The sequence below is a fragment of the Gekko japonicus genome, unplaced genomic scaffold (genome assembly GCF_001447785.1).
Source record: "Gekko japonicus isolate JY-2015 unplaced genomic scaffold, Gekko_japonicus_V1.1 scaffold767, whole genome shotgun sequence".
Classification (NCBI taxonomy): domain Eukaryota; kingdom Metazoa; phylum Chordata; class Lepidosauria; order Squamata; family Gekkonidae; genus Gekko; species Gekko japonicus.
The window spans coordinates 465789-481562 of NW_015161972.1; the positions used below are offsets into that span (position 1 = coordinate 465789).

Sequence of the window (15774 nt, forward strand, 5' to 3'; positions counted from 1 at the left end):
CGTTCCTCCCTGTGGAAGGTTTTGCCTATGGAAGATTTCACCACTGTGAACTTGTAAGGTTGTAAAATGAAACAAGGAATACTGTGTTACCTGAAATTAATGATGGCGAGACTTCTGGGCAAGCGAGAGCTTATATTAGGGTTGCCAACCTTCAGATGGTGACTGGAGATCTCCTGCTATTACAACTGATCTCCAGGCGACAGTGATTGGTTCACCTGGAAAGAATGGCCTCTTTGGAAGGTGGACTCTGTGGCATTATACCCCATTGAAGTCCCTCCCCTCCCCAAACCCCACCTTCCTGAGGCCCCACCCCCAAAATCTCCAGGTATTTCCCAACCTAGAGTTGGTAACCCTAGCCTATATATTACTCAAAACTGAAAGCTCCCCCCCCTTCGCTAACAATCATTTGTTAGTAAGAATGTATGTATGTGTACATTTATAGCCTGCCTTTCTCCCTCATGGAACTCCAGGCCACACCCACAGTCTTTCATCCTGGCACTGACCAAAGCCAGACCTGTTCTGCCTCAGCAGGACTGCTGGATCATGAGTCTTCTGACCATATTCTGGGAAATAAGACACCGCCTCTGTCTCTTCTCCTTGCAGCTAGCTTTAAGGGCATCCCCCACCTACGAATGCTTTGTGGCTGCCCTGTCTGTCGGAGAATGCGATCATCAAGAACTTTTTTATAGAGGGATGCAAAGGGACCTCAGCATCTACCTACCAGCCATGGAAAAGCAGCTCGGCATCTTGGATGCACTGTATGAGGAACACGGGCTGGAGTCAGATGAAGTGGTGTGAGCTCCAGCCAAAGCAGTGCCTCGCAAATTCAGGGATTGTGTTTGTTAACATAGCTTTTTTCCCCAGAAGGCTATTTCTGTTTCTTTGGTGTTTTTTCTCCAAACTTGAGATGGGAAAGGACTCAAAGGTTTCCTTTTTTTATACACAGGGTTTTTAAGAAAATTAATAATGCTTGTTTGTGTTTAAATGCAAAGGTGCTATATATTCTGGCAATGCTATGCCTATCCTCATGGGAAAGCATCTTACGCCAAATCCGGTAGTGTTTACCATGCGGCAGACCATCCGTTGAGGTTGAAGACATGGAGTTTAGACCCATTGTACTAAACAGCTTGGAATGTATCCAAGCGAGTGAAGTGGTTCCAGGTTCACATCAATGGGAGCAAAAAGCAGAATTTAGACTTGCGATGACAATTCTCTGCCAAGATTTCTAAGCCACTTCCAACGTTAGCACGCAGGCAAGGCATTCTTGTATGCTAAATTATAAGCAGGGACCAGAGATTAATATCACAATTTACGCATTCAGTGATGAGGGCCACATCAGTATGCACTAGCCAAGGATCTGCCCATGATACTTTTCATAAGCAACGGCAGCCATCTTCTTCTAAAATAAGGGCATATTAAGCTTCCCATGGTTGGACCTTTAGAACTAAGGGGAAAGCACTGGAGAAATCTTAGTGCTGGCATTGGTCCTTACTCTGCAATCACCCCAATGCAGTACAATTTGGTGTCGGTGTGTGTGTGTGTGTGTGTGTGCACAGTGCATTTGCTGTGTAACTTGTGGGAAACAGATGCACTGGAAGATACAACCTTTATTTTAAGGGCCTTTTTGCTGCCAGATCTTATTGATTCTGTGTGTGATTTAAAGAGCTAGCAGATCTGGGTTACAAGAAGCTGGATTTGAACAGAATCAGTGCTAAAGGGTTTGTGATCCATGCCACAAGAACATTGCTTGGTAGCTGGGAAACTTTTTTTTAAAAGGGCTCAAAATCTCACCAAGCGTACAAGAGCTGCTGGCACTGTTAAAAGGCATAACTGGTTTGTCTAAGCAGAGTTCAGGGTGAACAGGTTTCCTTGCAGCTGAAGATAAAAATCCAAATAGGCTGCATACAGAATGTATTCTATTAGTGCTAATGTTCAGCTCAAGAGTTTCTTCTGACCACTGAGGAATTAATTCAGAATTTTTATGTCACTCAATGGGTAAGAGGGAGGACAGCAGTCTGGAAGAGCAGGGGCTAACGTTCTGCAACCTAAGGGCTCCCTACCAATGTACTTAACAGTGGCCAAGAGAAGTTCCTGGCCGTCGTGTTTTTCATTTCTTTCCCAGCACCTTGCCAGGCAGCCTCCATTTCCCCCATCCCACTGCACTGCTGTCTCCACTTGTTCTTTGGCATGGTTCTCCTCCTCGTTGCTGTGTCACATACACTCCAGTATCGCACAGGATGGACACTTTGCTTTCTTGAAATGCTTGGAGTTGTGCGCTTACTGTTTTGTCACACCAGTTTGGAAACAATGGAGGCCTGGGGGAACTGTGTTAATTCCGGTAATTGGAAGCCTGTTGTGTGACGTCCTCAGCCACATGGGGAAGCCCACCATTCTCTTTCCACAGATTTTAATGCACTTGGTAATGCTAGGCTTAACCAGATGGCTGGAGGCAACAGTGCCTTTCCACATGGCTACAGGTACCATTTGTGAAACCTGCAGCATTGCTCCCAGTCATTCGAATCTGTCATCAGTGGCATAGTTATGAAAAATAAATAGAAAAAAAGTTTTCTGTGCTAACAGTGTTTCACCTTGACTAGTCTTGTCCCTACTGGAATTAATATTCTATTGCACCTTTTCTGTCTCCTAGGAGAAATGCATCTACTTAACCATAAAACAAATCCATTTGTATCTTATGCTTGTGACCCCGGCACCTAGGGGAAGGGGAGAGAGCAACAAAGGCAAGAACCTTCCCCCCCAACAGTAACATCCCCAAACACCACCATAACTTTATTGGTTACAGCCAGGGCTATTTTTGGGCAGGAACGCACAGGAACGGCATTCCGGCTGGCTCCTGAGTTGGCCACGCCCAGCGGGAACTCATTAGCATAATAGGCCACACCCAACAGGGGGCGGGGGACCCATGAGATAACAGCATGTTGGATTCCCTGAGGATGATTGCCACTAAGTGGTCTCCTCTGCCACGTGAGCGTGAGGGTAACCCATGGCAGCCCTCAAGCAGGGCATGCCTTTTGAAAGCCCTCACCCCAAGATTACTTAAGGGGATCCCCATATGTAGGGGAAATGGGCACACTGGCCAGTTTTCCTACAGACAGATCCAGTCCCTTGCTGACACTGCTCCCCCAGTTGTGACAAACTGAAACAACAGGTCCTTTACAAGAGCATCACCTGTGCATCGCCCCTTGTGGTACCCTCCCCCGTAGTGACAGAGCCCCATAACCCACATGCATTCTGCCCCTAAGGGCCATCTCTCGAAGGGAGGGAGGGAGGGATGGGGGGAAAACCATCTGCTGGGGTGGGGGACCCGTGAGATAACAGCATGTTGGATTCCCTGAGGATGATTGCCACTAAGTGGTCTCCTCTGCTGTCCTTTGGCTGTACAAGGTAACCTATGGCAGCCCTCAAGCTGGGCATGACTTTTGAAAGCCCTCACCCCAAGATTACTTAAGGGGATCCCCATATGTAGGGGAAATGGGCACACTGGCCGGTTTTCCTACAGACAGATCCAGTCCCTTGCTGACACTGCTCCCCCAGTTGTGACAAACTGAAACAACAGGTCCTTTACAAGAGCATCACCTGTGCATCGCCCCTTGTGGTACCCTCCCCCGTAGTGACAGAGCCCCATAACCCACATGCATTCTGCCCCTAAGGGCCATCTCTCGAAGGGAGGGAGGGAGGGATGGGGGGAAAACTCCATGAAGCCAGGTGAACTAGCCAGGCAGTGCAGGTGCTTTAAATCCCTCCTGTATCCCACTGCCCAGTTCAGGCCCAACATAGGCTCAACTTGGGAGGGGGTGGGCCCGATTTTCACACCATTGTGCCCCTGGCTGCTCAGCTGACCACATGGCCTGGCCCTCCATGCCAGGTGCAGCTAGCCATGGCCCATGTCGCCTTCACAGACTCTCTCTGTCACTGGAGGGCCACAAACAGGGACCTGCAGGTAAATTGGGGGCCCTCCACCTGACTTCTCATGGCTGGATTCATGTAGAGTAGGGTTCTTTTTAAATAGTTTTAGAAATCCATATTATACTTGAAGCATTTTTCTCTGCTGCCTTCAGGATGGTAAGGGAAGGGCTTTGATACAACACTTTCAAGGGAAGCTTGAGGAAATTACAGAATTAAGATTGAATTTGTAGTCTGAATGTCTGTGGCCAATGCTGTCCTTTGGCTGTACAAGGCAAATAATCTAGAAACTGAGGAGGGGGGATTGCTCCTGTTAACTAAACACAGCTGTTAGAGTTCCTAAATTCCTTCCTCCAGGAATGACCACCAAAGCTGATACGATGACAAGCATAGAATCATAGAGTTGGAAGGGGCTCTACAGGCCATCTAGGCTGACCCCCCCTATTTTTCCAACTGGATAAAAACAGCAAATGTTTCACAATGTGGGAAATCTGAATAGAGTCATAGAGTTGGAAGGGACTTCCAGGGTCATCTAGACTAACCCCTTGCACAATGCAGGAAATTCACAACTACCTCTCCCCACACCCCCGGTGACCCCTGCTTCGTGCCCAGAAGATGGCAAAACAACAACAACAACCCTTCAAAACAACAACAACCCTTCAGGATCCTTGGCCAAACTGGCCTGGAGAAAAAATGCTTCCTGACCCCAAAGTGGTGATCGGCATTTCCCTGGGCTTGTAAGAAAGGGCCACGAGAACTAAGCACTGATGCAACCCTCCCTGCCCCCCCCCCCATGATCTGCCTAAGTTCACAAAATCAGCATAGCTGTCAGATGGCCATCATGTGCTTAAGGTACTCTCAATCGCTCTTCCTCTTTCATCCATTTGGGAGTGTCTGTGTTTTCCTTTGTTAACATTCTTTTGAGAAGTGATTCCCTCCATATTACATCTAAGACACCTCAGTGAGGCCCTGCAGAAAAGCAGAGCTTGACATTTGCATACTGAATGCGCAGCAACTAGATCTTTGAGGCACTTTATTAATGTATGTTATTGTTGTGATTACATTACCTGAGGTGACGTTTCCTGCTCATGCCATCATTAGGCATTCATGCCCCCAGTAATGAAGCACAGTGCTGGTCTAAGCAGAGTTACTCCCTTCTAAGTCCGTTGAAGTCCACAGGCTTAGAACAAAGCAACTCTGCATAGGATTGTACTGTTGATAACTTAAGGAAGATCTTCCCAACCTTGTAAAATCACTTCAAGCTTTTGCCGGGCAGGGGAAGTTGGTTTGGCTTTTCAGTTTTCTTTTTCTCCTTTGAAAACAAGATGGGAGATGTTCACCCACATTTAATACCATCAAACTGAAGATGTAGATGAAGTAGGCCTGTGCAGAATTTGGCATGCAGTGGTATGTGGCTGGCCAGCCATGTGCTCTACTTGCTACCTGCGTTTACCTCCTCCTGTCATTCCAACCACTTTGGGCAGTCCTGAGGTGGTAACAGTGAATGTAGTTTGATTTGCAAGTGGGGTGCAAACTGAAGCAGTCACACAACCACTTCTGCATGGACCGAGGTTGGTGAGTCAATAAACTTGTGTGACTTGGCAGAAAGTCCTTATCGTCTTAAGCTGACAGTTGCCTGTCAGAGTTGCATTTTGTAATAGACCTCTTGTGCTAACGGTATTTATAAATGTATATAATGCAGTTCCATCTTGTAGGTGTTTCTTCTTCTTCACCACTGGACATTGCTGTACTTTCATTGTTCTTGGTCAAATGGACTTCTGTTGGAAGGTCGGGAATTTTCGTTTATTACAGAAAGTCTTACTTGTCCTATGTGAAGATCTAACAGTTTTCCCCAAAACAACGTACATCTCATAAAGCGATGCACATTTGTGAAACTGAATGTTGCCAAGCAGTGGAGACATCTGATGTGTCCTGAACCTGCATTGTGGGGCTTGTCAAAGGACTGTCCTGGGTGGCTGAAAACATCTGGTACACTGATTTGGTGCCGAGTGTGAGCATTTCACAGGACAGTATGTTATCTTGGGATAATTGGATAAAGGGATAATTGAGCAGTCTTGCAACTGAAATATAAGCATGCTTTCTGCTGTCTGCTATAAGCTATTAGACTGACATTTCATTTCCAAAATAAGGATGACTTACATCCCTGTCCCATTCCTCGCTTTATCAAAACTGAAGTGTTAGTCTGGCCACAGCATACAATCCAAATACATCTGCTTCTTCTGATTCCTTTGTAACACCTGATATATTCTCAGGGATTGGAACAGCAAGGCAAAAATCCACAATAAGTCTGTATTTTAAAAGATGCTGATTGTTCATGTAAAATACTATCAATCAATTTAACCTCCTGCAAAGGGCATTTCTGTTATAAGCAGTCTGTTTGGCTCACACATTTGCTCACGACATAAGAATGTCAAAGTGATCTGAAATGCTACTGATTTATCAGCTGTTGGCATACTTGACTTGCAAACTGTATATCTTTGTAAAGTAATGTAGGAACTCATAGGACTGTTATGTTTCAACAAAGAAGAAAAGTTTTACTAGACGTTTCCCCCTGTACACATTTGTGGTATGTATTATATTGGCTTGATATTTTGTAAGACGGCTTTATTTTAAAACACAGTTGATTACAAAAAAGCATATTAAAGGTGTCAATATATACTGATGACCTGTTAGACTAAAATGCCAGATGTTATGAGACCAGCAGTGCAATCCTATCCAGAATTCTTACAAAGACCTTTGAAATCAAGGGGCTTCAACTAGGATAACTCTACATGGGGTTGCACTGTAGGTATGATAATAGATCACTGAAGTATACAGTGATGTTCTTGATGACAGGATTCTTAATTAAGCCAGTTTGGTGTAGTGGTTAAGTGCATGGACTCTAATCTGGGAGAACCGGGTTTGATTCCCCACTCCTCCACTTGCACCTGGCTGGATGACCTTGGGCAAGCCATAGCTCTGATAAGAGCTGTTCTTGAAAGATGGCAGTTTCTGTCAGAGCTCTCTCAGCCCCACCTACCTCAGGGTGTCTGTTGTGGGGATGGGGAGGGAAAGGAGTTTGAAAGCTGCTCTGAGACACCTTTGGGTAGTGAAGGGTGGGGTATAAATCCAATCTCTTCTCTTCTTCTTCTTTGTGGGGGTGGAGCACTTTTTTGTTTGCAAGTACAATGGCTGGGGTTCCTTGTTCAAGGGCACATAGAAGTGGACCCCAAATCCAATGGAATGCCAGGAAAACTGCAACCTTAATAATATTTAATCTGTCATCCCTTGAAAATTGCGAGCGCTCCTGCAATTAATGGGTAATGGTTGCAATCCAGAGATAACAGAACCAAGTTAAGTTTCCATATTGTGATGTGGAATGCACAGAAAATGATTCATGACTCGTAGATGTCAATAATAAAACTCCTTTTAATTGTATTGGTTCTGGGTTGCTCTACTGCAGTCATGACCTATAGCCATGGGAGATCTAGTATAGTGCTGCCCTCTCTGTTGAAATGAATGGCGAAACTTTGTTCCTTAAGAGTTCTGTCTGCACCCAGGCTGTTCAAGTCTGCATGTTATAAAATAGCTTAACAATAGAACACAGTGCTCTGGTATTGTTGAAGTGAGAGGCTGTTGAGGAGGAGATGAGAGGTACGGGCTGACATCCCTGACTGGTTCTTTTCTTCCAATTAGCTCCTCTAGTCTTGACTTACAGAAATTATGAGTCTGACTGTTTCAGTTTGTGCATTTGTAGCCAAAGAGACTGAAGTCACACACAACCAAGATGTGGGAAGCAAAGGGGGACATACTACCCCATTGTTTCTGAGATATGTCCTGCAGGGCTGGTATCACTGGATTAAAAACATTTCTTCTTGCATGTACATTTTTGCCAAACATTTGATTCCATCCTAATTGCACCAGCAAACATAGGCAGAGGATGAGGTGGCAGCATAATGTTTCTCCATCCTACCAAATTCACCTGCAGGCTTCTGAGGTTGATACTCCAGTATATGTAGAGGGGCAGCCCAGATGGCCAAAGGCAACTTGGACTAAACTGACTGAAATGGACTTCATTTTCCTTACCCACATTAGCACTTTGCAGCCTTGGACTGAGTTTCCTGTGCTATTCGTATGCATTTTTACCTTAAGAAAAATGTAATCATCAGTTTAAACTAGTGTGGTTTTCGAATCCTCCACATTTCCCTGTTACACCTTATGGGGTGGGGTGGGGGGAGGCCAATTTCCAGGACACTTTAAGAGTTGGGTCCAGGTTCCCCGCGGCCACACAGTAGCTGCAGGGAATGACTTTAAGAACAAAGCAGAGCCCATTTGGGCTCAGAATGCTGCAGTGGGAGGGGGCTCCTTTTTCTCTCCCCCCCCCAAGCCATTTTCTGTGCCAAAACAGTGCTGGGGGTGGAGTTATTTCCCCATTTTTGCTACTTCGTATGAAGTATTTTGTGAACATGGAAAAGCAAAAACAGGGAACCCAGGCCCAGCTTTTTTTAAAAAGTGAAGGTCTTCTTTGACTCCTGGATTTAGGCCTCATTCATGACAAACCATACATGGTGCTTTCTTGGCGTAATGTACTCCCCGGCTTCCTCCTTGCATGGATCCAGTTTATGAAAGATTTCTGGCAAATTGTGGTTTGTTGTTATGTCCAGACCCTAATTGGTTTAAACTGTTTTTTATAAACTGGTTCACAAAGAACAACAGAAAATGATCTGCTCTGATAGCAAACAAATCTTTCAGTAACTGGTGGTGTGTGAAAGGAGGAAGCTTCTCATGAACAGCAAGCCCTGAGGATCCCCCATGCGCCAATCAGGAGTGATTTGCATCATTGCTCATTTATTGCACTGACTGGATTATTTGTATCTGCTAGTCTTGACCAATAGACCCTCTGGAAGGATAGGATGCCCTATGCTGGTATTTTCCACAAGAGGAGAAAATAGCTGCATTCTTTTCCTCAGCCACAGCAACAAACGAAAGTGTTTTTATTCCACATTCATTCGTCAGCTCCAAAACAAAAGCAGGCAACTCTGGTACGGCTCAGTGGAAGAGCCTTTGCTTGGCATGCAGAAGGTCCCAGGTCCAGTCCCCGGCATCTCCAGTTTAAATATAGAAAGACCTCTGCCTGGGGAGCTGCTACCAGTCTGAGGAGACAATACTGACTTTTAATGGACCAAGGATGTGATTCAAGATATGGCAGCTTCATGTGTTCAACCATGTAATAAGTTTCTTTTACTTTTCTCAATCCTAAACTATACTTAGACACTCTATTTTTAAAATAATAAGAATAAGAAGTTTGTTTTAAATATTATTTGTTTTAAATATTTAAGATATGGCTTTATTAATAATAGCATTTTTAAAAAATTGATTAATTTCCCCTTGCTTGTACCAATTATTTAGAAATTAATTATTTCCATTCCTTTAGGAGTGGAATGCATCCTATTCTCTTCTGCAATCAATAGGCATGATTCTAATTAAAAAAGAAAACTTCCTGTATGCATATGTCTATAAGAATATTCATGCTGATGGCACATGGTGGCTAAAATGAACACTAATTTATTCATAAAGTGTGGTGGAAATAAAACATGGTTGAATGCAGCAACTTACTGTGTGAATTTCTGGTCGATAGAAAGTTCTGTTAAGTAAAATATATCTCCAGTAAGGATAGATTATGTTGCTTCACAGGATATCATTTTCCCCAAGACTTAGGCTGTGCCTGCAACTCTTTGCGGAGATCTGGCAGGGGCATTGCAATGTAGTTAGTGGGAATCTGGCTTGGTATGACCCTGTTGCACATCTGCCTCCTCCATTACCCCAAACTAGTCAGTGACAAGGATTAGAGGGCAAAGCTGGTCCCTGTCTTTTCATAAAAGCTCATAATAAAGTGCTGTTCCCTGTGGTTTTTCATACATGGCATCCTTTACCAGTGCAGGAACAAGAGACAGTAGTGTTGTCAAAGAATGTATATTTATTTTTCAAGCATCAACATTCTATTATCCATTTGGAATTGCCGCTAACCCTCTCTAAGCCGTTTAAAACAGGCCGTAGTACCACTGCAGTTCTGGGTAACTGGTCTCATTGGAGACAGATTCCACATTCTCTCCTTCAGCCCCAATAGAAAGCAGGCATGCAAGTGTATTGGCAACACATACAGAAGGTAGCTTTAGCTCATGCGTCTGTCCTGTTGAACTGGGATGCTGGTTTGAAAGGAAAGAAACACATTCGGGACACATCTGGACTCCAGTGTAAAGCAGTTTGGAAGGGACATAAGGACTTCCCTCCCCCAAAAAATTAATTATCGTTTGGGCTCTGAGATTTCCATACTAGTGATGGTTAGGACTTTGTGGTTGCCCTCTCTGAGCCTGAAGGAGAAGGCATATCTCTGGATTAGAGAGGTGTATCTGTCTGATGGAAATAATGCCTGTACTAAAGAAGGCAGACTATATTTTGTGATTCCACAATCATAATGCACAAAAGCAGAGTTAAAGACATGGATGTCCCATTCAGCAGCCTGGGAACAGCCACTTTCACTTTTTAAAACATGTGTTCCTAGCCTTTCTTGTTTCAAAGCGTGGTTTTGAAGGATTGTGGGCAAAGTTTATCATCTTAGAGGCAGGGGGGAAGGCCAAAGCTGGACCAGGCTGAGGGGCAGACCTTTGGCACTTCTCATCGCTTCTTGTCTCAGCTTCTCACTTGCCAAATCAGGATACATTCCAAACAGTTTCTGAATTGCAGAGTTTACATGATCTACCTTTTCTTGGGACAGGAGTTGAGTCACCTTGCTGAAGAATCTTGCTGCTAGCCCTAACTGCGCGCAGGCCCAAATAAATCTAAAATGTATGCATGCCAAAGTTTATTTCTTCTCCCAACTCATCTTCTCCAGCACTATTGCTGTGGCTTCCTGCCAAACCTACCCCCAATTAAATTAGCATCTGTTTTCAGGGAGGATATTGTCAGGTCATATCTTGTCTTCAGAGACTAGACGTGTCTCACATATTTTCCGATAGGTCACAGTTTTCCACTTGGTTTTTGCTCAACAGCTGGCCTTTAGCCTCCTTCGTGCAACTGAGAAGCCATTCATCATTGCTGGGTTCTGCAGGGTCTTCACCACGGCACAACAATTTCCATTCTTTCCCTGTAACTCGATCTTGGGTCAGAAAGCTCAGGTATACAACACTGAACACGAAACCCGGCGGCACTGGCAGGTTGTAGGTGAATTCCATTCAACCACAAAGTTTTATATCATGCCAATGGGGATCAGGTTACCCACTTGTTAAAAATAACTGTTTCGAGGGCAGTGCACACTATTTTTGTGCGACTGCGGTTTTTTCCTGGGTTTTGCCATGTGCGAGCAGTGGATTCCCCCTTTCACTGTAAGTCTTGAGGTTGCCTGAATTGCCAAAGGAGGTGAGCCTGCCATGGACCACCCCTCCCAAAAAAATGCGGAAACATCCAATCATTTGCCTCAGTCAGGATTGTGAACTATGTGTCCTACAAGACTCGATTTAGCGTGCGACCGAGGGAGAGTTGGGTGGGTATCCCTTCGGAGGAGAAATCCTTCCATTCTGAAGTGCTGACAGTATGGAAAAGCCTCATTAGGTTACTCCACAACATTTCACCCATGCAATCTTAAAATGAAATGTGGACAGAGAAATCTGAGCCACCTGAGGGGGGTCTGGGCTAGGTGGTATGCGAGCAACCATCATATCCCATATCCTTATTAAAAATATTTACAGACAATTTTTTTTCTGAATGGTGCTCTCTGAGCCTGTAAAATCTGCAGCATAGCTCACATAGACCTCTGGCAGTGCAATCCTAAATAGAGTTACACCCTTCTAAGCCCATTGACTTCAGTGGATTTAGAAGGATATAACTCTACTCAGGATTGCACTGCCAGAGGTCTTGTGTATTTCCTCAACTATTACAGTTGTAAGTGCCAAGAATCTCCAATCCAAGAGATTCTTGGTACAGGCCGGCAGAGCACAAAATTACAAAACCCCTGGGATGGGTGTCCACATGCTCACCAGTCTTGGTATCGGCCACCAGCCCCTTGGATTACCCACACAGTCAGAAGCAAAGGGGCAAGCTTCTAACCTCCCTGGAATTAATAAACTCAGCCCTGTAAGGCAGGCCACTTGCAGAATGAGTTTCCACAACAGTTAACCTGGTAGGTGGACTCTTAAGGTCTAAAGTACTGATTTAGGATTGAGGCATTTAAAGCACAGAGCACCAAATAAAATCAAAAGGATATTTACTAAAGTGTGTAAGACTTTTTCAAAAGAACATTAGCAGTGAGAGCCTCTTGCCAGGCAGAGCCTAGTCCATTTTGAGGTTAGCTCATCACCTCATGTTAGTTGTGGCTAGCTACAAACAAAGAACAAAAAGAGTAAACTTTTTAAAGGCCAAGGTTTGAGTGAGCAGGGCCCTTTTGCCCAAACAAAATCCAGACCAGTAAAGTCATGTTGATATGAACATAAGAACATAAGAGACGCCAATGTTGGATCAGGCCAAAGGCCCATCCAGTCCAACACTCTGTGTCACACAGTGGCCAGAAATACCAGTGCCATCAGGAGGTCCACCAGTGGGGCCAGGACCTTAGAAGCCCTCCCACTGTTGACCCCCCCCCCAAGCACCAAGAAGACAGAGCATCACTTGCCCCAGAGTCCCTATCTATACCTTGTGGCTAATAGCCACTGATGGACCTCTGCTCTGTTACAACAGATGGCCCCGGAGGAGGCCACTTTATGATGGGATGGAGGGGTTATCTGCAATCTTACCCACCCCTGGATTAGTGTAAATCACAGCACCAATTGAAGATGCATTGGCGCCAAGTCTTGTCCTAGTAAACAAATGGTTTGTCTCTATGCCTGAATTGTTATCCAAAGGTAACAAGGTCAATTTGCCAACCCTTCAATACCAACAGCCAGTTATTTTCCATTTGGCCACTTCAACTCATTTGCAGGCCTAGGGATTAATATGAGGCCTAGTTTTTAATGAAAGAACAGGAAATTAAACTAAAGGTCCAGTTCCTTGACAGTAAGAAAGGCTTACTAGAAACACAGGTGCTATTCTTGGCTGTTACAAAAGCCTCTTGGAGCAGGGCAGGCATCCCACTGGAACTGCTTTGCAGAAGCCAGAACCTCTGTTTTCATTACTAATGATAGCAGTTTTTAAGCTCCAGGACTATGAAGTCTGAAAATATGACTCCAGAAGACTTTAGAGGCCTGGGAAGATTAACAAAAGAGGTCTGGGAGTTTTCCAAGTGGTGCTCCATCCCAACTAACCAAATCACTCTTCTCATGTGACTCAAATCCAAAGTTCCCCACACTGTCGCTCCACTTCAGAGTAGCCTCTGTGGCTACTTTTAATTTTTTAAAACTCATGGGAGATTCAGTTCTGGGTCTGATGCTGTCTTGTCTATTTTGGCCCTTAAATAGCTCCTGGGTTTCCCATCAGCCTGCCAACTTTTGATCTAGCTCCCAGCAGCTGTCCCTTTAACAGCTCTGTGATCTGCAGCAATTAGCAGCTGATAATGTTTTCCTGCTGGTCATGAAAAGCTTCACAAAAAGTCCACAAACACAATCGTGGGTACAGACTGGGTGGATTGTCACACTTGGGACACAGAGACTGAAGACAAAAGTATTCCACAAATTCCACCTTCTGGTGAGATCCAAATTCTTAACCAGAACTGAACCATGGATAACAAACCTGGTTACTGGAAAACAAACTTACCTCTAGTTATTACAGTGGCTGTATTTGGATATCCTAACAAACTGATGTTACTTGAAGACATCCATCTCCAGTCTTGGTGCATCTGCTTTCAGCAGAGGAGGGAGGGAACACATTTCAGCCTGCCAATCAAACTAGGTTCTTGCCCATCACAAACAAACTCTGGTTTGTTCGACATCTGAATTGAGTGCTACTGATCTATGCACATCTAACTCTGTTAAAAACACAGGAGCAAGCCAAGATAGTTTAAAAAAAACATTCTGGCCAGTTGCCAACTGCAGTCCTTAAGTATGTTCCTGTGTGATTCCTCTATGAGTACATGGTGTTTTGCGGAACTAAACCTTTCATCAATTAAAAAAAAATCCTCCATGAGGTTTCGAAGCAGCACAGTGTGTGCAATGAAGAAGCCTGTCTCGTATCGGTGATCTTAATAAACACAAGGAGAGCCCTGCCAATTCAGACCAAATTGATGCTTTAACATTGCTGAAAAGCATGGTAAAGAAACACAGAATTGCCACCAGGTGACTGTATTATATAACAGCGATATGCATGACTTGGGGGTGGGGAGGAAAGGAAGTTACTGATAAGAATCAAAACACAGAAATATCAAACATACTGGAAGCAGTGGCTTTATTTACATATATCAGTTGCACATCAAATGCCTGATCTGTTATTGGTTGTAGCATGTTAGAACCAGCAGATGGCACATGGCCCTTCAGTCTTGGTATTCCATATATACATCTGCACACTGATGTTTTGAGAGAAGTTTTTCACTTGAAGTGTGAAATCAGCAGTTATTTAGACTACTTCTCATGAATGTGTTCTGCCCTGTAATGAAACACACTGTCGCCTCCTAATCTGCACCTAGGGTTGCCAACCTCCAGGTGGTGGCTGCCTGGAGATCTCTCAGTATTACAACTGACTTCCAGGTGACAGAGGTCAGCTCACCTGGAGAAAATGGCTGCTTTGGAAGGTGGACTCTGGCCCCGGTCACACTGGGGGAAATAGGCACGGCCAAAGTGCCGCTTTTTTGAGCCGCACCAAAAGAGAAGCGTGGCGGCAGGATCAGACAGATCGCACCAGCCGCTGCGCAGTTCCTCCCCGGCACAATCAGATGCCGGGGGGAAGCCACGGACCACAGAGCAAGACAAGCCCTCTGTGCATGTGTGTGCATGCGCAGTTCGGCAGGACCTCGCATGCTGCGGGAGAAACAGGCGTGCCGGCAATCACACATCCACCCCTGCAGCGGATTTTTTGGTAAGTACTAGTGTTTTGTAGGTTTTTTTCTGATCCGCATCTTCGGCTGGAAGAGACGGATCGGGAACGGGTGCGCACCGCTTCCCAGATGTTGTGTGATTGCGCCCGCTTGATGCGCCCCCGATCCGTCCATCTTGCGGATCAAGGCCTCCCGTGTGACCGGGGCCTCTGTGTCATTATACTCTACTGAAGTCCCTCCCCTCCCCAAACCTAGCTTTCCTCAGGCTCCACCCCCCCAATATCCAGGTTTTTCCCAGCCCAGAGCTGGCAACCCTTGTGGTTTTTACAGTGTGTTGGTCCTTTTCACAGCACATTAGTAAAACAACAAGAGGCCATGGTGGCTCAGAGGTTAAGACGCCAAGCTGCAGACAGGAAGGTCTGTAGTTCAGCAGTTCGAGACCCTAGTGCCACGTGACGGAGTGAGCTCCTGTCTCTGGCCTCAGCTCCTGACAACCTAGCAGTTTGAAAGCAAGAAATTGCAAGTAGATAAATAGGTACCCCTTCAGTGGGAAGGTAACAGCATTCCATGCACCTCGGCGTTTAGTCATGTCGGCCACATGACCACAGAAACGTCTTCGGACAGCACTGGCTCTTTGGCTTGGAAACGGAGATGAGCACCACCCCCTAGAGTTGGATTTGACTAGCTTTTGAGCAAGGGAAACTTTTACCTTTTTGTTAAAACAACAGCTACTGCTACCCTAGATGCCTTCTGTCCTAAAGCAGGACACAGAATCGTACTCCGTTTGAATAGCATGAACATTTAACCACTGCATGGCAGCTGGAAATGTAACAGGTAACAATTTTCCCAGCAATGATTAAGACACCCACATGAATTTCTACCTGTGATACCTGTTAAAG

The 15774-nt window shown here is 45.1% G+C and overlaps 1 protein-coding gene across 2 annotated transcripts in view; it reads left to right on the forward strand.

The window, feature by feature from the left end:
* PLEKHA8 (pleckstrin homology domain containing A8) overlaps positions 1-6825 on the forward strand; it is a 45169-nt gene extending 38344 nt beyond the window's left edge. Inside the window, exon 14 of one of the 2 annotated variants that reach the window (XM_015429699.1) lies at positions 5637-6825. In XM_015429699.1, coding sequence (XP_015285185.1) covers positions 5637-5756 — 120 coding nt within the window. In that variant the 3' untranslated portion in view covers positions 5757-6825. Of the gene's footprint in view, positions 1-603; positions 2800-5636 lie in introns of those variants that run through there. The other variant, XM_015429698.1, reaches the window with a different exon arrangement.
* Positions 6826-15774: the final 8949 nt, after the last annotated feature.